The sequence below is a fragment of the Hemibagrus wyckioides genome, linkage group LG19, assembly GCF_019097595.1.
Source record: "Hemibagrus wyckioides isolate EC202008001 linkage group LG19, SWU_Hwy_1.0, whole genome shotgun sequence".
Classification (NCBI taxonomy): Eukaryota; Metazoa; Chordata; class Actinopteri; order Siluriformes; family Bagridae; genus Hemibagrus; species Hemibagrus wyckioides.
The window spans coordinates 8,059,077-8,082,162 of NC_080728.1; the positions used below are offsets into that span (position 1 = coordinate 8,059,077).

The 23,086-nt window shown below is 39.6% G+C and overlaps 1 protein-coding gene across 1 annotated transcript in view; it reads left to right on the top strand.

Annotated features, from left to right (window-relative positions):
* The first annotated feature begins 6,063 nt into the window (after positions 1-6,063).
* Positions 6,064-23,086, top strand: part of celf2 (cugbp, Elav-like family member 2) — a 165,995-nt gene continuing 148,972 nt past the window's right edge. Inside the window, exon 1 of the mRNA XM_058417304.1 lies at positions 6,064-6,291. Coding sequence (XP_058273287.1) covers positions 6,239-6,291 — 53 coding nt within the window. The 5' untranslated portion in view covers positions 6,064-6,238. The remainder of the gene's footprint in view (positions 6,292-23,086) is intronic.

A 23,086-nucleotide genomic window follows, 5' to 3' on the forward strand; every position in this document is an offset into this window, starting at 1 on the left:
AGTTAAAGAAGTTAAAGGGGCGGTGGTAACTCAAGTGGTTGAAGTTCTGGGTTGTTGACCGGAAGATCAGGGTTCAAGCCCCACTGCCAAGCTGCCACCATTGGGCCCTGAAGCAAGACCCCCCACCCACCCTGCTCCAGGGGCACTGCATCATGGCTGACCCTGCGCTCTGACCCCAACCCCCAAAGATGGGATATGCAAAGAAAGAATTTCACTGTGCTGTAATGTATATGTGACAGAAAAAGACAAGTTAACTTAAAGAAAGTAAAATATAAAAATACAAACAAGGTATAATCTCTTTTACTTTATCACATAAGTGAAAGATAAGACATGTTTAAGGGCTGGAAAAGGGTGGTTTCAGAGTTATGGAAGGATGGCACATTGACATAGGTGAACAATAAACACTATCAAATACATTTATCTTTATGTTTTTCATGATAGATGGAAATGTTGTTTAAGAAAATAACAGAATTGTGAAATCATATTGTAGGCAATGGAAATCAAATCCAAGAAGCATCATGATGCATAAGGAATTGGTTTGTAATCACATCAAGGCATCTGAAATGAAATCTAATCCAATCACGAGCTGCTTAGAGACTCCCATCCCTGCTAATAAACTGGTGACTTATACAGTGTCCTGGATTATTCTGATCATCATGCTATTATTATCAAATTTAAGTCAGTGTACATTAATTGCTCACTTTTTTTTATATTGAACTTTGCACAGAAAAGGTTACTATTTCCATCCTTACTCACTCACCTTGAATGAGGACTTGGCAATGCAAATGCAACCTTGAGTAAGATGTTGCGCTATTCCTTCCTCCTTGCCTTCTAAGCCAGTCATGTCTCAGGTTCTTGCCAGTGGGTTAGTTGTGTAAATCCACATATGAATAATGGATTCTTCTTCTTCCTCTTCTTCTTCTTCTTCTTCTTCTTCTTTTTAAATTCCCTCGTATATTTTAGCAGTATAGTAACATTGGTATTCAGAATCGGTGACACAAGTGGGCCCCTTAAGTTACAGATAAAGTTATCTGTATTCAGACTTGATACGCTGGTGATTTTTACAGCTGGCCTACTCATTTTCATGAGCAGAGATGTCGGAGCAGTAATTTTTTTTTAACTGTGTGTAAACCATTTGCTTTATAAGAAATTCGAACCTTACATAATTCTATTCGAAATCAAGATTATGAAACATATCATACAGTATATGGCCAAAAGTTTGCGGACACCTTACTCTCACACCGATCTTTGCACTCTGAACATCCCATTTCAGATTTAGTTCAACTTTGCTGTTATAATGACCGCCAACATTTTGGGAAGGCTCTCCACTAGATGTCAGATGTGGGGATTTGTGTTCACTTGGCAACCAGGGCATTCATGAGATCAGGCACTGAAGTTAGGTGACAAGGCCTGGGGAGCAAGGCAGCATTCTAGTTGATGCTAAAAAGATTCAATAAGGTTAAGGTCAGGGATCTGTGGAGACCATTCGTGATCTTCCACTCCAACCTCAGCAAACCGTATCTTCATGGAGTTGGAACAGGTTTAAGCCTCCCTCTAGTGAAAGGAAATGTTTGGCAACTCTGTCGTAACAGTCTGAAGAACTGGATATGTATGTGATGGCCAGGTGTCCACAAACATTTGGCCATATAGTGTATTTTAAAGGTAAAATATACTGTCAATTTAAAACAATGCTACTAAAAAGCAAAGGACTATTTAACTTGAAATCTGTTTGTGTGTAAATGCATAGAAATTATAAAATCACAATTTCTCAAATCTGCTTAACTCCACTCTGAATAAGGCCTGTTGTGCCTAATGACAGTTAAAGGGTTTTTATAGGGTGGTTTTAAAGTGGGGTGGCAATCAAGTGGCGCATAAAATAGATTTCATTTCATTTTAAATGATATACTGTATATTATTTTATTTTACACTGTAGTGTTGATAAATCCTTAAGTCTGATGCTCTGACAGCAGTTCCAGCTGTAATTTAAATGACAGGTTTATGTTATTAATGTGCTTGTTCTAAGGTTACCGTTTCTATGGTAACATTATAGCTATAGATCATTTATAGCTCATTCTATAGCTTATTTATTATTTATTATATAGACATGAGAAAACTGAATGGAGAATAGGAATTGCCGGGTGACTAAAATAAAGATAAAATAGGAAAGATTTTTAATGTCATTAAAAATATCAACAATGTCATTCCTTAATAAGTGAAAATTTGTCATCGTTGTCAAATCCCAGAGGTATAAGAAGAACTTAGGGTCAAGCCGTTGCCAAACCAGACCTTTGGGTCAAGCCGAAAATGATGAGCCTCCACCTTGTGTCTGAGTTTATTCTTTCCATTTTTAATTCTCAAATTTTCTAATTTAAAACTGTACTTATAGTTTGTTAGCTAAAGTTCAAGCTTACATCTTAATGCCTTTAGTGAATGTAGGCTCATTAGCAAAACATTTGAGCGGTGTATGGTTCAGAGTTTTATCCTGTGCTTTCTACTGTATCAACAACATGTTCTAGTTGGGTTTTTCCTCCCGATAAAACATCGGTACACAGCATCATATATTTCCACTTTTATATATTTACACCTGCGCTTGATAAAAGAACACAGACGTCTGTGAGAGCGAGGAAATCAGGTGGATTGTTCTGGTCTTGCATAATTTACACGTTTGTGTGTATGCTGAGAGAGAGAGTGAGAGACAGAGAGAAAGAGAGACAGCGAGTGCGAGAAGGTTGTCTTATCAGTTAACCTTTATTTCCAATGCACTCATACACACACTCATAATTACGTTTTTAAAATCCTCTCTGCTTGTTCTGGCGGTTAGCACGGAACAGCGATTCTCATCAAGTCTGCTTTTTAAAGACAATATACACGTGGGCAGATGGCTCGGGGCTTATTTGAGGAAATCAACTGGCTTACAAAAGGAAGGAAAGATTGCATTTATGAAATAATCCCCCCATATTTATTTCGTCTACACACCCGAGTACACATTGTTTTTTTCTGTTCCTCTTTTTCTTTTTTTTTCCATTTGCCTCATTCTTTTTTCAAGCCGAATGAACGCAGAGAGGAAGAAGGGGGGAGAGACGTACTGTGGGAGGTTTGTGTTAGACATAATTTATTTAGATTAGGAGCACAGATCACACTGAATATCATTTGTAGCTAGATCCTCAGGCTAGTGTAAGCCTATGTGTCGCTGTAGAAGATGGGAAAGAGCTGGAGAACGCATTAATCTTTTCATCTCCATCTTTCCTTCACATTCCTCTCTCTCTCTCTCTCTCTCTCACACACACACACACACACACACACTCTCCAAAAGCCTTGGAGAAAAGCCTTGCTGTATTTCTCTGTGTCTATGCTTTGATTGTCCACTAATGAGATTAAAGGCTGTAAAAAGTGCATGATGCTTTGTGAATGAAAGTAAACAGGCTATGAGGAGGAAAAGCCAAAACACACACACACACACACGCAGACAGCTTGCGTTACTGCATATATTAAACTCCTTCCCAGCTGACCTCAGAAACTCACTTGTGTGTGTGACCACAATGTTGCAAAAATCTTCAGTATCAGGCTGCATACAGATTGGTGGCCAAAAAAAAATCGAACTGAAAAAACTCCTCCAATAGAAGAACTGCAAGTTTATGACATCACTGGTGGATGACTGAAGGAAAAAAAAAAAGAAGACATAACCAACGAGAACTGAGCAGAATGTTTCACATGATGCCGATTAGCCTTCATATGATACATATTAACTTCAATCTGGCACATATTAGCATCCACTCGTTTTTAATTCTTTATTGTTTTTCTTTCCTCTCTGTCTCTCTGCTGTTGCAATCTGTAAGTCTTGGCTGTGTTTCACCATTTCGCCATTTCTCCTTCTCTCATGCAAACTCATACAAAAACAAACACACACTGACACACGTTAGTGCAATGTGCAATACAAAAAGCAAGCATTTTTTATACATCCAAAACGTCTAAATAAACTTGTGCTCTGACTCTCTGACACTTCTGCTTTAATTTAGGAACAAACAGAGTGGCAGGCATTTACAGGATGTGGCCATGTGTCACACAGGAAGTAGGGTTTGTCAGATATGAACGGTCGCACCATGTGATGAGGAACTAGGTCTTTGTATTCACTTCATCAACTGAACATTTGTGGGTCCAGGTTGCACATATAATTTGAGCGTAGAGATTGGCAAATAACATTGTTGCTCTTTACACGTTTGGGATTAGGGCAGACCTAGCATCCACCTGATGAAGTAAATTAAATTCATTGCATATTGAGGTGTGCAGTGCATGAACTTTGGAATAACTTTGGAAGTGCACATCAGCATACATAAAAACAAAACAGCTTAAATTAATTGCATGCATATAAACATGTATTAGCTAAGTAATTCATTTAGACATCACCATTTAGTTAGAAGAGCACTCATATAAGCGCATAAGCAAGTCTGCTTGAGGCGCTTAAAATGATTTTCAATTTTTTTGAGGTTTTCCTTCATTTGTTAGCCTCATTGGCATCCAGTTCCAGTGCGAAACCTGGACACCAAACATTCCTTTGGATGTTCATTTGAGGTAAAATTGAGCAACATTCCTTTGGATGTTCATTTGAGGTAAAATTGAGCAACATTCCTTTGGATGTTCATTTGAGGTAAAATTGAGCAACATTCCTTTGGATGTTCATTTGAGGTAAAATTGAGCAACATTCCTTTGGATGTTCATTTGAGGTAAAATTGAGCAGCATTCTGGTGTAAGAGCGAATGAAAGAGATTCTATGTTTTGTTAATAATATTTTGTATTTATGAACAGAGTTTTATTTTTACTGGCAAGATTCTAAGGGACTTTTATTTTTGATGAAATATCAAGCAGTGACTTCTTGGAGGGTGGTCAGTCGGTGTAATTAAGGTGAGACAAGAGATAATAAAGAAAGAAAAAGGCTGTAAATAAAGAGCTTATCATGGTCTCCGTGATTTATTTTTGTTATTAAGCCCCCTTAACACCCACAACACCTCAACTATTACACTGGTGGTTCAGTGGGTAGCTATACAATCCCAAAAATGCAGGGGGTGGAGCTAAACCTGATCCAAATCCCAGTATAAGGATTACCCTAATCCTAATCCCTAACCCATACATCAAGCATATTTATCCAGACTGAAACCCATTGAGTTGTCTTAACCCTCTGGATTACTGAATCAAGCCTAATTCCATCCCATCCTGTACTAAGGGGTATTTGAGTAGCACCATGGCCTCACAACTGCAAGATCTCTGTTTTTTGATCCTGAGCTCAGGTTAATGTCTGCACTGAGTTTCCAGTGTTCTCATCATGTCTGTATGGGTGTTATCAGGGTTCTCTGGTTTCCTTCCATCTCCCAAAAATATGCATGTTGGTGGACTTGCTCCTAAATGTGAACAGGTGTGTGAGATGGACTGACGGCTCATCCAGGATGTACTCTTGCATCAAACCCCAGCAGGATAAACGCTAGCTGAAGATGAATGAGTGCCTGAAGTTTGAATGTCATAATTTCCATTCATGTATTCTCTGCTAGAAAACAGCCAGCGTTGTATATATGAAACAGTATTTCGACGGTTACTCCAGGCCTATGCGGTCAAACGTTCATCTACTGCGATGGCGAGTTTCTCCTCCTCCACCCTGCTTGCTTATTCACAGAACGGACCATTTGCAATGGAAATTACCGATCACCTGTCAGTCTCCGGCTAACACGAAGTGATGTGCACTCAAAGTGAAGATTGCATGTATGTTTGAAAGTCTTTATGACCATTCCCTTGGATTTTGGTTAAATCTTGCCTTCTCACTAACACCTGATCTGTCTTAGCTATTTTTAGGACAGGGGACAGTGTGGTTACTTATTACAGGTTTAAAGCAAGTAGGGTTAACTTGATTGATTTTTTTATTTTTAGAAAAATAATAATATATATAATTAATTTCACAAGCTGTTGTCAGATCTAAAATGAGATTTCTGTGGAAAATGTTATATTTGAATATGTAGGACAGCGAGAGAGAGAGAGAGAGAGAGAGAGAGAGAGAGAGAGAGAAAGGGAGGGAGGGCTCTGGCTGTGTCTCAGCTCTTATCGGGCTGTACTGAAAGCGCGTTCACTCTCTCCGTCGCCCGCACGCGGAGTACCGGACCGGATCACCCTCTCGCCGCTACATTTCTCCCTCCCTTCCTCCGAGCTCTCGCTCTCTCTTAAGCTCTCTCTCTCCGCTAGTGTTTTTCACTCAACCATGGTTTCTATAATCTCGGACCTGGACCCTCTGAAGAGCTGGAACGTGTTAAGGTAAGCGGCGATATATATATTTATATTTCTATATTTATTTTATTTTTTTTTTAATTGCTTTTTGCACCTCCGGTGTTTCGCTCTTCAGCTTTTGGCTCGCGCAGATGTGGGCTTTCTTCTTCCTCATGCGCGAGCCAAAGCGAGGGCGATGATTTAGCGCGAGTCTGTCAGAAGAAGAAGAAGAAGGAGAAGGAGAAGAAGAAAAACAGATAACAAATAAAAACATGCATCCGACTTTTTTTTCCCCCTCGACTTTTGGATTTCCCCACTGCATCCTCTTGAACGGCGTCCGACTTTTCTGCACTTTCGGTAGCGCGTGCTGTTATGTCACTGTGCTTGGATCCGGGATTTAGTTTAACCCGTTATGTGCCAGCCCTTTTCTCCTCCTCCTCCCGGCCTGGGGGGAACTTTTAATGTCACCCAGTTGCACTTGGGCAGCTGTCTTGGCATCGACGTGGTGCTGCAGCAGCGCAGCATCGCGTAGCGGACGCGCTGAGGAAGAGGAGGAGCGCACGAGCCAGATGTTCTGCTCCCGATAACCGGGTTTTAACCAGTTCATCGTTTAGCTTTCGCGATACTAACCATCACACACACACACACACACACACACCACTGTAAACAACATATATAACAAAACACACAGAGTATATTAACATGGGTAGTTGATAAACTAAGCTAAAACACCAGACAGGAGAAATATTCTTCATAACTCATGAGTACAGGAAAGGATTTCTGTATTATGTGAGCAGATGTAGGACAAAATAAAACGTACTTCTTCACTCGAACCTTGATACATGATTTTCTAAGAACTAACTTACATTTCATAACTGCTAATCCTAGAATTTAGCATCATTATAAAATCATTAGAGCATGAACCCCAAACTCCCCAGAGTTCAGCTAACACCCACAGTGTCGATTAAACACGAGTCGTTCTGAATTATCAGCTATAAAATTGCGTGGAAAATTAACACCTCAAGTGTTCACTAACACATGTAATGTTGAATTAACGCCTAGGATGTTGAGCTAACTCACCTAGTCATGACTTCATGACGTTCAGCTGGACTTATACAAGTCTAATAAAAGTTAATTTAGAACTATAATAATAATCCAGACAATGAAACTGTACGTGCAACCCTGTGTATATTGTGTATCTCTACATTGTGTGTGTGTGTGTGTGTGTGTGAAATTGCGGGTTGACGGAAGCTCGTTCCGTAAACTGGGACGCTGCAGTATTCCTGGATGAATTATGAAAATAGATCAAGGGTAGAAAGACGACACACCACACCACATCTTTTTTCCCCATTTTTTTAGGTTAAATTATTTGTCCTGACAACCAGGTCAGAATGCTGTGTACAACACACATGATACACACACACACACACACACACAAAAACAACACACAATCACACATACACTTGTTTTAAAACCATTTACATTCAGATTTTGTATCTTCTGTTTTTGTAACATGCACAGACACACAGACACACACACACACACAATTGTATGAACAGTTACAGTTGTATAAACAATCTTCTCAATCTCCATGTCTTTCCCATATGTTGATGCACACATATGTTGCTATAAAGTTTTACTTTATAAATATGACCATTGCTTGAAAACGCGATTCCTTCTGGGTTTTCTCTCTTGTTTACTTGCACACACACACTCTACTGCCGGAAAGAAAGATCGAGGCATGAACAGAGGGAGGGATAGAGGGAGCAATGGAGAGCTATTTGTCTAGCTCTGCTTTATTAGAGTGTGGAGGCTTTAGATTAGTTTTGGCTGAGCCGCTAGTGGAGCTTCAGCTCTTAATAAAGACCAGCTTAAGCTCGTCTGCCTCTCTCTTTCCTCTCCCTCCATCCTCTGTCCTCCATCTCTCGCTCTTTTCTCCCCTCCTCCCCTTTCTAACGGCGCTCAGTGGCAGCCTTAACAGCTAATGAAGCCACCAGAAGACCCAGACCACTTTCAGCTAATGAGCCCAAACCCCTCTGCGCGTGTGTATTATTGTGTGTGCGCGCTTCCTGCATCTGATTAACCGTCTCATTATCTCACCTTTCTTTCACTCTCTTTTCTCCTTCTGTCATCCTTTTATTTCGGACTAAATTAGCTTTGGAAATAAACAGTTTTATTCATTAATTTGTAAAGCAAAAGGAGATAAAAAAAGACAATGAATCTAGCGCAACTCATTTGGGGATTTTTATCGCAGGGTTTGTTCTGTCATTGTAGACAAGTGGAAAGTAATTACATCTCTCAAACATTGCTGGTATTCTTAAAATAATCTTCAGAAAATTTTTAGCTTATAACACGATAGTTGTGGAGTACGACTGATCGTAATGAGGACTCGTTCGCAATCGCGACCTGCACTGTCGGAAATTTCCAGAGCTTGTGTTTCTCTCGGCAAAAATCTTCCCTTGCAGCATCGCTCTCTGAACTGCTATTTGTGTAAAATTTGCAAAATGTTTGTGGTGTGCTCGGTTTGCATCTATAGTTGTGTGTCTGATATATCTAATGAATAACTGTGGTAGAATATACAATATGTGATGTGTATGTGTCTTAAGGGGACAGAATCATGTTTCTAATCTTACAGGGACAAAAAAAATCTTACGGGGACAAAAAATACTCAGGTATCTAGGGGACAGTATTTAGGAGCTACACATTTATTTAGACCCACAAGCAATGATTCAGTGTGTGTGTGTGTGTGTGTTTGTGTGTGCGTATTAGACTGTGACTGGCGACGAATGAGTGTGTGTCTTCGTCTATTTTCCGGGACATCATGCTGGTTCTAACCTTGTTGTGACTAAAGATGACTAAAAATTCATGTCCTCATAAGGGAAATATATTGAAGCACATAGGGGTTTTTTTTTGGCCAAAAAGAAATGAGTCTGTGTGTGTGTGTGTGTGTATGTGTGTGTGTGTGTGGATTGTTAAGTCTAGGTGTCTGTGAGAGAATGCAATTTCAGTTTTGCCAAGATTTCTCTCTAGTACAATAAAACAGCTGCATGTAAATTTGAGGACCGGCCCTTATCATGCTCATGAGAACAATCAGTCCCCACTGCTACGGTAATACAAGGAAGTGTGTGTGTCATTTAACACATCCAACGGATGCATCTTCATCTGAATCTGACAGTAATATGAAGAGATGGGGAATGAGGGCAACTAAATGTTTCCCTCGGTCTTCTCAGAAAAGAGAATAACACAAAGTTCACGGCCTCCTACACACAAACTCCGTCAGAAAATGATTCACTGCTTCCTGAGCACATACAGAAACGGCTCGTCTAACATGCGTGCATGCACACAACCCAGTCTGGTACAATTACACACAAACACACACACACACACACACACACAGGTTCAGTGAGTCTGTAATGAGAGGCAGCGTGCTTATTAAAACCACTTGATTACATTGAAAATTACTTTAAATAACAATGACAAGTTGTTGCTTTTATTGAATTAGCAGTGAGCCATGCGGGAAGCTAATTTCATTAGCAACATAGCTCAATGCTGACTGCTTCACTTATATATAGGTTATACCCCTCTATCTGTCTTTCTCTCTCTCTCTCTCTCTCTCTCTCTCTCTTTCTGATAGTCCACATTTGTGATTGGACGGCAGGTGTCTGGAATTTTCGCTTGTAAAGTAGATTTAAAATGTAAAATTGAATCAGTTCCGCGCAACCGTGACAGCAAATAGACATGTAGAAAGGTAAAATCGGGGTCTTGACTCTCAGCGCACTTTGATTCAGTTCGATTCTGTAGCATTTACACTTACAGACAACCTCGGTATTAAATAAAGTGCTACTATTTCCTCTCATTCACTCTGATCAACGAGCATGACCTCCTGCGTGCACCTGAAGTGAGGCAGAAGAGGAAGAACAAAGTGGAGAAAAATCACAAATCTTTAGAGATTTCAGACGTGAATGAAACTTAAAATGCTGAATTATTAGTATGTACCAAATAACAAATTCTTAATTAATAAATAAAATATGACTCATTGTATAAAACGAATGATGAGGGTGAGTGAGTCATGGCTGCACATGCTGTCTCGCTACAAACATGCCAAAGACGCATTACGCATCGAACACGTATATCAAGCCCAGTTTTCACCCACAAGTAGATTATGAGTTGCTCTCTGTAGAAGAGTCTTTGCCACGACTGATTATTAAGCCAGCTGTTTTTGGCGTGACTTTATTTTGAGAAGTGCTGAGGACATGAATCATGACAGGCTGTCACGGTTAGGACAGAAATCAGGTAGTGCTGAACTACATTACCCATCATCCTATTGATCATTCACACCTGTTCCATGTTACTCCCCCATTGGTACCACTATTTAAGTCAGGGATGTCCAGTCTTATCCAGAAAGGGCCAGTGTGGGTGCAGGCTTTCATTCCACCCAAGCAGGAGCTACACCTGATTCCAACTGGCTAATCAACTGATCTTGGCTTTCAGTGGACTCAGGTGTGGCTTCTGCTCAGTTGGAATGAAAACCTGCACCCACACCGGCCCTTTGCGGATAAGATTGGACACCCCTGATTTAAGTTCAGGTTTCTGGATGTGCACCTCAATCAACCCTCTAGTTCACTCTAGGGCACTGATCAGGGCTTCAAACCATTTCTCAATCGCAAAATCCTTCCAGCATGCAGCAATATTCACTCTCTAAACAAATCCCATAATGCACCACACAACCCAGGGAGCATCGATGCTCACTAGATTCTCTTACTGGAAATGATGTCATATTTTCTGATTTTCTCTCATCTTGAAAAAATTGGCGGATGAACTCTTAGCCAACTTTGTCTACGAATGTAAGTAAGTTGTTATTGTTGCTGTAGCGTATTATTTTTAACTTTATTTGATGTTGTGTTAGGATTTTTTTTAGTCTTAAGTGTTTATTACTTTAAAAAAACACCAGCTGAACAATGTGTAACAGAACAACCGAAGTATTTTTCCTAATGTACTTTAAAAAACATATTAGAAAAATAATGTTAGACTGAAATATATCAGTCCTGTCTGTTGTGGATGAATGCCAGTGGTTGAGATTTTTAACGTAGTATCTGGGAGTCTTCATGTGCCCCAGTGTGTAGTAAACCAGGGTTCTTACCAGTGCTTCAACTTGTATACTGGTTCACGACTTTGGGAGCTGACTGAGACATGCTCAGTGTGGTTCTTGGTCAAGCGTTTGTTGTTGTGATGTTCATATGTTATCGTGTGTTCTGTGGTATCTTGCTTAATTTGGATGCTTCATGACCACAGTTGAAGATTCTTGTCTTCATGTCTTTGTTGATTGCACAGGCATCCGGCACTGCCTCATTTGCATACCTGATACAGGCCAGAAAATAAAAAATAAAATAGAAATTCTAGTTATTTTCTGAAACTCATGTCTTCGAAGCGTATTAATATGTAGTCATAATTTACCTAGGATACATTTGTTGCATTAGAAAGAAATAAAAAGAACAGAGTAACTCCTCACACTTTATATATTCACTTAGTATAATATTACGGTATTGTGACCACATTTCTTGTATCTGATTGGTCAGAAGGTGCTGATGAATTTATAACTGCAGGAACCATGATGGAGTTTTGTCTCCTTTGGCTCCTTTTCTAATAGTTTTTAATAGTAACGGCTCTTTTTCACGACTCATGTAGTAGGTTCTCTAAAACCTGCATTATGTTCAGTTGGAAAGTATAGACACAAAAATAGGTATAGACCAGTATTTATTGGTTTGCTATTAAGCCAGATCAGAGCATCATTTGTTAAAGAAGACCCCACTGTCATCATTAAAAAAGACATGAACAGAGCAAATACTCTATGAGCAGTAACCATAACAGCAATTGTAACTATAATAATGGCAGCTAACTGATATGCAGGCTGGACTGAAAACCAATCAAGCATGCAGCAATGTAGATGAAGCTCCCGTGGTAAGAAATTTTGAAATGTTCTGCTAAATATACATATAGCTCTGAAAACCTCAGGCGTTTCTGAACTGAAGTATTTTTGCACTGTTGCACGTTTGTTTTTTTCTCTTTTGCATGTGGTTGACCCCAAATGTGAAAAACTGCATGTAAAGATTTCAGTGAAAGATGTTCACGTTAAGGATCAGTACATCAGTACAAATTCTAAAATCTAAAATCTTCAGTCTGCCTTTAAAAGATGTTCAATTCCACACAAAAAAAGAAAAACCCACCACCATACTGATCGGCTAAAAGCAAACGCTTCTATTAGATTACATTTTCATTTAATTAGCAGTTAAATTGAGTTCACGAGTCATATACTTGATATATATAAAGCTATATAGAGGTGTAAACTTAAAGCTGTGATATGAAAGATATATAAATGATAAATCCAGCCATTAAAGCTATCTTTATCTTTATACTGACCTTTACTCATAGCCTTCAGACAGACTGGCTGTTCCGAGTCTCGCCATTCCAGCAGTCGTTCCGAGTTAAATGTCATTCGTAGATCATTAGAAGTCATTATATTTACATCATCAACTTGTTTAAGAGCCTTTAATAACTCTGATATCATCTCTATATTATCTCAGTCGGAATTATCTATAGCGAGCAAATGTTTGAACAGAATATATTTATGGAGAAACAACACATTAGTGACACTTTATCTAAGAATAAATTCGTGATGAGAAATGTGTAATTACTTTGATCCTCATTATAATACCCATCAGTCACTGTAGTCTTATCACCTGAGGTAATTTAACCAGGAGTCTAATCGCCGCCTCTTTCCCTCGTCTCTGATCTCGGTTCGCTCTTACATCAGTGCTGAAACCGGCGTCAAGTTACTCTGTCATTTCTATCCTGTTGACTGAATTTCCCCTATTTTTTTCTGAGGACATTCTGTCATTTAAAGAATACTGTCTTATGTCATTTGTACAGTGTGTGTGTGTGTGTGCTAATGCTATTCTGTTTTGTTCTGACAGAGCAGGTTTGATATCTAGATGATCTCTTGATATGAGCAGACCGTTTGATATCTGTAGATGTGATTAGACTTTTTTCCATTTTATTACGCCACATAACTCGACAACAACTCGAACAAAGCCTGACGTCGACTGTGAACAAATCACGCTAAGCAAGGTTTAGCCGTCTTTAGGCGGACTGACTGCTTTTACCACCTCATATCAAAACCCTCTTTCTTCCTCCTCCATTTCTTGATCAGGTCTCTTTCTCTCCTTTTCAGACTGTATCTTGTGCAAGGGGAAAGAAAATGTTCTTTTTTTTTTTACCGGCTGGACTCCAACAACAGCCAAGCGAGACCGAGTGGGAAGTGGTCATGAAGGGTGCATAATCTCGCCCACGCACCTGCGTTTACACACACACATACACATATACACACACACACACACATACAAAGAGTAAGAAAGAACGGCGGGATTGTGATAATGCTGAAGAGGTGCTGGAGTGGCAGTCTGCCGTTCTAAGCATCCTACGACCTTTCCTTTGACCCCGGAGTTGTTGGTTTTAATGAGTGTTGTTAGCGACGACAGCTCCGAGTGTGTGTTTTAGCCTCGCCATGGAGCAGGACACAGCTGTAATTATCTGGCTGAGTGGCTTTGCATCCATTTGTGTGTGTGTATGTATGTGTGTGTGGGTGGTGCATAGTGTTAGTTCCTTTCCGATCCTCTGGATTATCAACAGGCTTTCCGGTGTTTCAGCTATGTATGAGTGAAACCATTTAGTATTTGTCTTGTCTAACCTAGTCTAAAAATATCATGCTGTTAATCAGCCATTTAAGAACGTACAAACTGAAGGAAAATATTATTCCGAATTCTTTTTACAAAAATATTATTTTACGTAAAAACACAAAAGGGAAGATCGAATCCCTTAATTGTTATTATTTTTATTAATTATTATCTCATTTTATTAGGAAAAGAAAAATTGCTGCCTGTGTTATTCAGAGTGTGAGGTAGAAAAAAATATCATATAATAATTCTCAAAATGTACTTTTATGATACACTATGTCAGATGTCCACTGTATCCAAGATTTCATGATACTCAGAATATCTAGAAAAGCATATTTTGTGGTGTAACTTATCCATATCCATTATCCACACAATATCCGTATTACATCATCATATTTCTCAGCTCTAGTATAGATTACAATGTTTGGGTCAATTTTGTCATAAGTATAATCAAATAATTTGGTAATTTTCAGATGATTGCTGTTACTGTAGAAATTTCCACCACAATTCTATCACCGCCATTGTTCTTATTTTGAAAGGATATTCAAAAGTCTTTAGCTTATAAATGATAAGTTATGAAAATATGGCCTTTAATCAATCACAGTGTGTGTGAACTGATAATTTAGGGATAATTTGTTCAGCATCAGAAATTTCCAGAGCATTTTGTGTCGCTCATGTTGCAAAAGCTCACATTCCCGAAGATGTCTTGCTGGTATTGTTTGCAGTGGTGCAGTGTGTTTATTGTGTTTGTGTGTGTGCTAAACTGCTGTGTTGGGTTTGCAACAATGGTTGATTCTGTTATAAGGAATAATTTGATCAGTCTGCACTGTGTGTCATATATTCAGTGATAACCTGTGTGTGTGTGTGTGTTTAACACAGCAGCTTTCTCCTTTTTTAAACAAATGATACCAATTTTATTTTTCTTTCCTCCCTTTTTCCATTCCTTTTTAGTTTTTCTTCATCTCTCTCTCTCTCTCTGGTGAACTCATGTTGGCTGAGCTGATCATTGTAATTATCTTCTCTTAGTAGGATGGGGCCTTTGTGCGAGTGTGTGTGTGTGTGTGTGTGTAGTTCTCTAGGGTCCCTCCCCCTGGGTGGTGTAAGCAAGCTCTGAGAATGCCAGATTGTTCTGTAGGAAGTCATGGCATGGGAACAATGTGAGAACACAGACACACATACACACATGTGCGCACACACACAAGTACACACACTCTCACACACATATATGCACATGCAACATAAACACACAGGTGAATAAAGACACATAGCAACACCCATGCTTGAAAGTTCACAAAGGTCTGTGTGTGTGTGTGTTTGATAGAGAGAGAGAGAGAGAGAGAGAGAGAGAGAGAGTGGGTTGACTGCCGGTCATGTGCTTTGGCCATGGGAAATCACCAACTGTAATGTGGATGCAGGATTTTAATGTGTGTGTGTGTGTTTGTGTGTGTGTGTGTGGCACTGCATTGTTTCAGTGCGGGTTGGTGGACACTGTCTCTTTTCACACAGAGCTGAATAGGGATGATTAAAGTCAGCCTGAATGTATGACTGTCTGAGAGACAGAGAGAGAGAGAGAGACTGCTGATCTTTCTTTATGTCTCTCACCCTTTCCATCTGTCTGTCTGTATGTCTCATCTCTCTCTCTCTCTCTCTCTCTCTTACTATTCTTTTCTCCATTCAGTTCTGGTCACTCAGCTTAATTAAAAGCGTTATGTAATGTCTACTAAATTGATCAAAGACATCAGTTTGGATGCACAGACATGGCTTTAGAACAAAAACTGTCTCAGCCTTGTCTCATCAAGTCAATGATAGGGCTTTATTAGCATGTAACCCCTGGTACACAACTTTACCAAAGTTAATGTGTTGATTAGATTGGGATTTAAAATATAAAAAACAAAAAAGTATTAGGATTCACTATTTTATTAGTCTTGCTTGTTGTTCAGAGATGCAAAAACTAATTAACAAGCTAATAATGCTGAACAGAAATGGAACATACCATTTTAAGTTAAGAGGGATTCTGCATGTATAAATACACTCACACTTACAACAGTGTGCCTGTGTGTGTGTGTAATATGGTTTTAAAAATCACAAGAGTTACCCTCAAGTATGCATCCTGTAGTTTATCTGACCACATCCCCTCAGCTCTCTATAGCACTCAACTAGCCACGCCCCTCAGCTCTCTGTAGCACTGGCCTAGTATAATGTATCCATAAATGTCAAATTTTTCAAACTTTTTCATTTCTAAAAACTATAGACAGGAAATTAACTCCATAATGTGTGTGTGTGTGTGTGTGAGCGTAGGGATGTGTTTTATCAGCTGTGTGGATCTGAGGTTATTGGATGGTTAAGGGGAGTCTATGGTCTGATTAAAGTCAGCTGACTGAGCTCGAGCTGTGTGTGTGTGTGTGTGTACAGCAGTGTGTCCCCCACAGGGGGACTTCATCAATGCCTTTCAGTACTGAGAAAAGAGAGGGAGAGTGTGTGTGTGTGTGTGTGTATGTGTGTGAGTGTGGTTATATTTTATTGCAATGTTGGAAACTCTCACTCTCTTCCCTTTTTTCAGCTTTCACAGGAAACTGAATGAGTCTGTTTCCTGTCATCTGTATAGCGCTAATGAGCAAAATAACACACACACACACACATACACACACACACTATCTCTCTATCGTGTTTTTTAACAACATCATCATGTTATATGAAGAAGGCAGGAGGTGTTTAGTAGAAGACACAAGTGCCTCTCTCGGCTGACGTTTTTTCTGAAATCTGCAATTTGTTTATATAAAGCCTATGATTTACGATTTCACAAGCTGAAATTTGAAAAATGTAGTGCCCTCAGTTTTGTAAATTATTAGTCTCAGGTTTTTTTTCCATATTTTATTTTATTTTTGGATTTTCATCACTTAAACTCTGAATGTTACGTGCCAACAGCTTAAACTACATTTCACCTCAGTATATAACAACCAAACTCCTCTTTTTCTCCTCTCTCTCTCTCTCTCTCTCTCTCTCTCTCTCACCACCTCTCATCGCTGATGTGCATTTCTGTGTCTCTATTGTCTCTGTCTCACGTTGCTTGTCTCCTGCTATCTCTCTCCCTCATCTATTTCTCCCTCGATGTCCCCAGTGACAGATGGAGAATCGTTAAAGCGTGTGTTAGCCCATCACTGTTTTATCAGCACTGCTTTATAACCTGTATTCAACTGCAACACATCAGTACACACAATCAGCAACACACACACACACACACACACACACACACAGCAAACTAAAATGTGGATGGGGATTAATGGCTGCTTAGGCAATACCATTTAGTAGAATATCTATCTATCTATCTATCTATCTATCTATCTATCTATCTATCTATCTATCTATCTATCTATCTATCTATCTATCTATCTATCTATCTATCTATCTATCTATCTATCTAATTCAATTAAATTAATCCCCCCCCACACAGACACACATACAAAGCATGGATATTATAGCTACACACACTCTCCACGGAGTGCAGTAACTTGCAGGCTGTCACATCCTAATTATGGAGGGCGAGCGAGCAGTGTGACCCAGGCCTCGATGAACACACGCACACACACACGCACACACACACACATGCACGCACACACTTGCACAAGATCTATCACAATTACAGAGCAGACCGAGGGAGACGACCCTTCTCATCTCTGAACCTCATTTCTCTCTCACACACACAGAATGACACTTACACCCTCTCATACTGTCACACACCCCACTGCCCAGACATGCACTCGCACACACACACAATCTCTCTCTCTCGCTCTCTCTCACACACACATACACACACACACACACACACACACACGATCTCAGCACGCCTCTGCTCTCTCATTGTCTCCTGTAATTGGAATAGCACTGATGCTTGCTCCCCTGCGGCCACAACAGCCCATTCTCCTTCTCTCTTCTCTCTTTCTATCTTTCTGACTGAATTTTGAACTTTTCTATCACTCTTGTGTAGGATCTATGGTCTAGGGATAGGTTAGGGGAAGACTATTCAAATGTATTAAAGCATTATTTAAATGATATTCAAATCTGTGGACTTTACTAAGTGCAAGTGTGTCAAGCGATAACTTGTGCAAAAACAGGGTGTGGCAGAAAATAAACAACAACAAAAATAAACAATTGTGTAAATGTCACATGCAGAATAAATGTTGATAGCACTGTGTATGTGTTTGTGTGTGAGTGTGAGACGGAGAGAAAGAGAGATTGATTGCTGCAGACCTAGCACGTCTCCTTCCTTTCACTTCCTGGATTGAAAGAAGGAAGAAGTCAGGAGGAGAAAGTGGAAGTACATGCTGTGTGGCAGTTGTGTATGTATATGTGTGTGTGCATGTGTATACTTTATGATTGTGTGTGTGTGTTGTGGAAAGCTGTAAATGTGTCGTGACATTAAGATTCCCATTAAGAAATGCAGCGTCAATTACTACACACCAATCACTGTCTGTATGTGTGTGTGTGTCTGTGTGTGTGTGTGTGCTCTTAAGTGCAACCAAAAACCTGCAGAGTGCTTTAAGTGTCTGGAGAAAATTAGCCTGTTAAGTGTCACTCTAATTAGGTCTAAAACTAATGGAAGCTTTCGCTACAGCATCAGACGAGCATTTCAGCTGTGTTAAGTCGACTTCCTCTCATATTAACATTTTAGTTATGCTAATTCCTCCAGCGATCTAACTTCCTAATGTTTGCACAACGTTTTTTATGCTAGCTAACACATATCGACCTCCATGCTAACCCTGTAGGTGGCTCTGTGTGGTGGATAAGCGTGCTCCTGTCTCCTGAGATAAAATTTATTTATTTATTTATTTATTTATTTATTTATTTTAATTTGTAGAGAATCGCATGCGTCCCCTTTGATCATTTTGTTTGCAAAATGAAAATGAAAACATTCCATAAGACATTTCCAAAGGAAAATGAATGACTTTTATTTTGAAATGATTGTATTCCCTTATGTTAATTGGATGATTTTACCAAAGTAATATAAATATACAATGGATTTAAAAATGTCTATACTTCTTTTTGTAAAAAAAAAAAAAAAAAGATAAATGTCACATCTTTTTCCACTTTTAGTGTGATATAGCAACCAACACAATTTAAGAGAAAATCAAATAGAACTATTTTAAAGGGAAAAAAGACAAATATCTGGTTGCATAAGTATGCACACCCTTTTATAATGAGGTCTATTCATACACCCGATAACACTGAAGTAATCTGATTAACCCCAAATAAAGATTAGCTTTCTCTATAGGATTTTCTAAAACATCTGCTGAAGCCATATCCTGTAAAAATCTTATAAATCAAGTACAGGATATCATTTTGGAAACTGAATGCCAAGAGACCTATTGCAACATGGAAGGAGTTGCAGGAGATTCTGGCATGTACTGGTCTCTGCCTGCATGCGACAACAATCCCTTGTATTCTGGTTAACCTCAAAATAAAGATCAGCTGTTTCTGTAGGATTTTCTTGACATCTTTAATGCTGAACTCATTCTCTGGAAAAAGCTCGCAAAGCATCTACAGGATCTCATTGTTTCATGGTTCTCTTCAGAGGAGGAGTACAAAATCATGTCCAAAACATTAGACATACTTACAGTGGAGCACTGTGAAAGCCATCATCAACAAGTGGAGAATATGGTGCACCAGAGTGACATCACCAAGAACAGGATGTCCTACCACAATAGAGTAAAAGACAAGAAGAAAATGTATCAGGAAGCCTGTCATGAGACCTACAGCAGCATTAAAGGAGCTTCATGGGTTTCTCACAGATATATGTTTCTAATATGTAATATGTAAACAATGTATACTTCAATTATTTGGATAATCTCTGTTTTTTTTTTTGTGTGTGTGAACTGATGAAATAATGAAAGGTTTGGTGGAGATTTTTGGACCTGTCTGTTTTTGATGTGAGCCGTGGCTTTCAGATTGTGGCGTATTCCGTTTGACCGCAAGCACTAACCTGACAGCAGTGTCATGGACGATTATCGTCTTGTCACGACGAATGTTTTTCCACCTTTGGCTAAATGTTAGGTCGCTGTTAGGACATGTAGAGTGGCTGTGAGGGATGTGTGTGTGTGTGTGTCCCCTTACGTACATTAATAGCACAGTACACAGTGAACTCATGCAGAGGCCAAGCAAAAGGTCAAGCACCCGGGGTAGTGTTATGCGATACACATGCACACACATACCATACAGGAAAGCAAAGCTTACGTCATCTATGCCCATATATATATATATACACACACACATACTTCACTCCCTCACGCATCGTGTTAACATCAGATCTCTGTATTATGCCTCAACTTGTCCATGTCATGTAACTCATTTTAAAAGCGCTGAGGGGTTAAAACAACACTGAGGGAATTCATTAATAATGATTGACCTCCAAAAGGAGTGAATTTCTGTGATCAATAATCTAGTGAATGAAATTTACAAACTATTTAATATGATTTATTTACTGGGACTGAAAACATAGAGGCCACACCTCCTTTATTACAACTTATAGGCATGGAAGCCACATCGTCTTTACTGGACCTGAAGAGCATAGAGGCCACACCTTCTTTATTGTGACTGACAGGCTCAGAGGCCATGCCTCCTTTACTGTACCTGACAGACACAGAGGCCACACCCCCTTCACTGTACCTGACATGCACACAGACCAAATCTCCTTTATTATGATTGACAGACACAGAGGCCACACCCCCTTTACTGTACCTGGCATGCACAGAGACAAAATCTCCTTTCTTATGATTGACAGACACAGAGGCCACACCCCCTTTACTGTACCTGACATGCATACAGACCAAATCTCCTTTATTATGATTAGGCACAGATCCCACACCTCCTTGACTTTACCTATTATCATCAGGAGAGTGTAATGCAGGCCAACTGTAAGTATGTTGTAAATATTTGCACCCTCACGGTATACTTGTTCAGCACGGCTTACCTTTTATGCGCTAAAGACATGCTCGAGTTTCACTCCCCGCACGCAACTACTCATCCAGATTAAACGAAACTGTCATTTTTCTATCAGACAGATGACTTGCTTGACCGTTCAGCATCTGGCAGCTGTTAAATATGCGGCTGCGCTTCGAGTTCCATGCTCATCACTGTCACATAACAACAGCCGAGTTGTTTAGAGTGCAGCTAAAACCCTGTTTTACATCTTAGCAGTCTAAACTCACTTTTTCTTTTAATGTTTTTTTTACCCTTGTCATAACTGTCTTAGTTTCCTTATCCAGCGTGTCCTCGGCTCGACGATAAGCAGCGCGTAATGCAGGATTCTGTAAAGCTGCTTTGTCATTCATGTTATTTCTGCAGGGAATATGTCCACTTAAATGACATGTTATTTACTCACTGAAGTCTTTATATGAGGGAAGTTTCTGCAACAGGATATACATTTAAAAATGGTTATAGTGATGTAATAAAATATGAAAATAGGAAAGCAAGCGAGTAGTAATTCTATAACATGTTATATTAAACCTATCACAAGCCTATACTGAAAATATAACACAAGAGTTCAGCAGTTTAAAAGCAATTTCAATTGATTTTTTTGTAACTAAACAGTTAGGATGTCCGATGTTAAAATTTGATTTCAATGCATGCAAGGCTTCTCATGGAGAATTTGACAAAAAGAAAACAAAACTACCTGAAATATGCAGAGACATGGATTCATCCATTTTCCCTGGTTCTTTAATACATTTAACACTGGGCTATAATACAGAAGCACAGAACTGAAGCGAAATACTCCAAGGACGCTCTACTCAAAGTCTGGAGGAGTCACGTGATACACTCTCAGTGCAATATTTACACTCCAGTTTGTTTCCAAATTGAAGGAAACAGCCCTTGTGCTCATCTCATTCAGCCATGATTTGAATTCTGACTCATCATTTTTATGCACGTTTGCGGGACATTTATTTTGCATTGGATTTTAATGTCAAGGCCAGCCTAACCCAGCTCATTTCTGCTATCCGGCCATGCTTTTGTCTTCATGTCGATTAATTTATCCTTTCATTACGACATTTTCTGTGTGGCTTCGCTTTTAAATTTCTGGGATTCCATGCTATGGTTGGCACTGCTCTATTTTACAAATCCCATGCTTCCCTCATCATTTCATTCATGATCCTCTTTTCATGACTGATGCAGGGAAAGAGGAATGGAGGAATAGGATGGGATGGGAATGCAGAAGCAGCACTCGCTAATCATCATGTGTGCTGCTGTTTTCCACAGTAACACACTGGAGAGAGGAGAATTATGGAGATATATGGAAATAACTGTAGATGAGCTTATTGGCCTCATGTGAGGATTAGTACCCTTCAGAGTGGAGAAGGCAGAGCGAGAATGGTCTGCCTTCACACACACACACACACACACACATACACACACACGCAGCAGGACAATATATCTTGGTATGGCATGGACAGGCTGCAGAGAATGCATGACAAGGAGCATGCTTTTGAGGACGTGCCCTGTAACACTCCCTACATGCCCTTTACGACCTGTGCAGCTGTCTCAGGTTGTGTGTGTTTGTGTGTGTGTGTGTATTTTGTGAAAGAAATGGTACCATAGGGAATACTGTTAGTACTCAGCTTTAGCAGCATGTCACTATGCTACATCACCAGCCCGCTGTTGCATCTTTAAGGTTTTACATCATGTTGGGTCCAAGATCTAACTATCATCAAGTGCTTGATGGGTGGACCATACTCAAAGCTCTGTGTGTGTGTGTGTCTACGTGTATGTGTTTGTAAGCAGGGCTTAAACAGCTCTGGTGTAATTGATGACTGTGTCAGGCTTCAGAGGGTTTAAAACTCTATCAAAGAGAGCAACAGACACAACTGACATTCAGCTACACTGCAAATCTCCCTCTCTGTCTCTGACAGCCTCTATCCCTCTCCATCCCTCTCCATCTCTCTCTCTATCCCTCTATCTCTTATTCTTTCCCTATAAAGGGAAAGGGAATGAGACAGACAGACAGACAGACAGATGGTGACAAGGGGGGAGGAAAGGAGACAGGGTTTAGGGGATAGAGTAAAAGAGAGTGCAGAGTGAATGTAGAGAGGAAGAAAGAAGAGAGATGTAATGATATAATGAGAGCG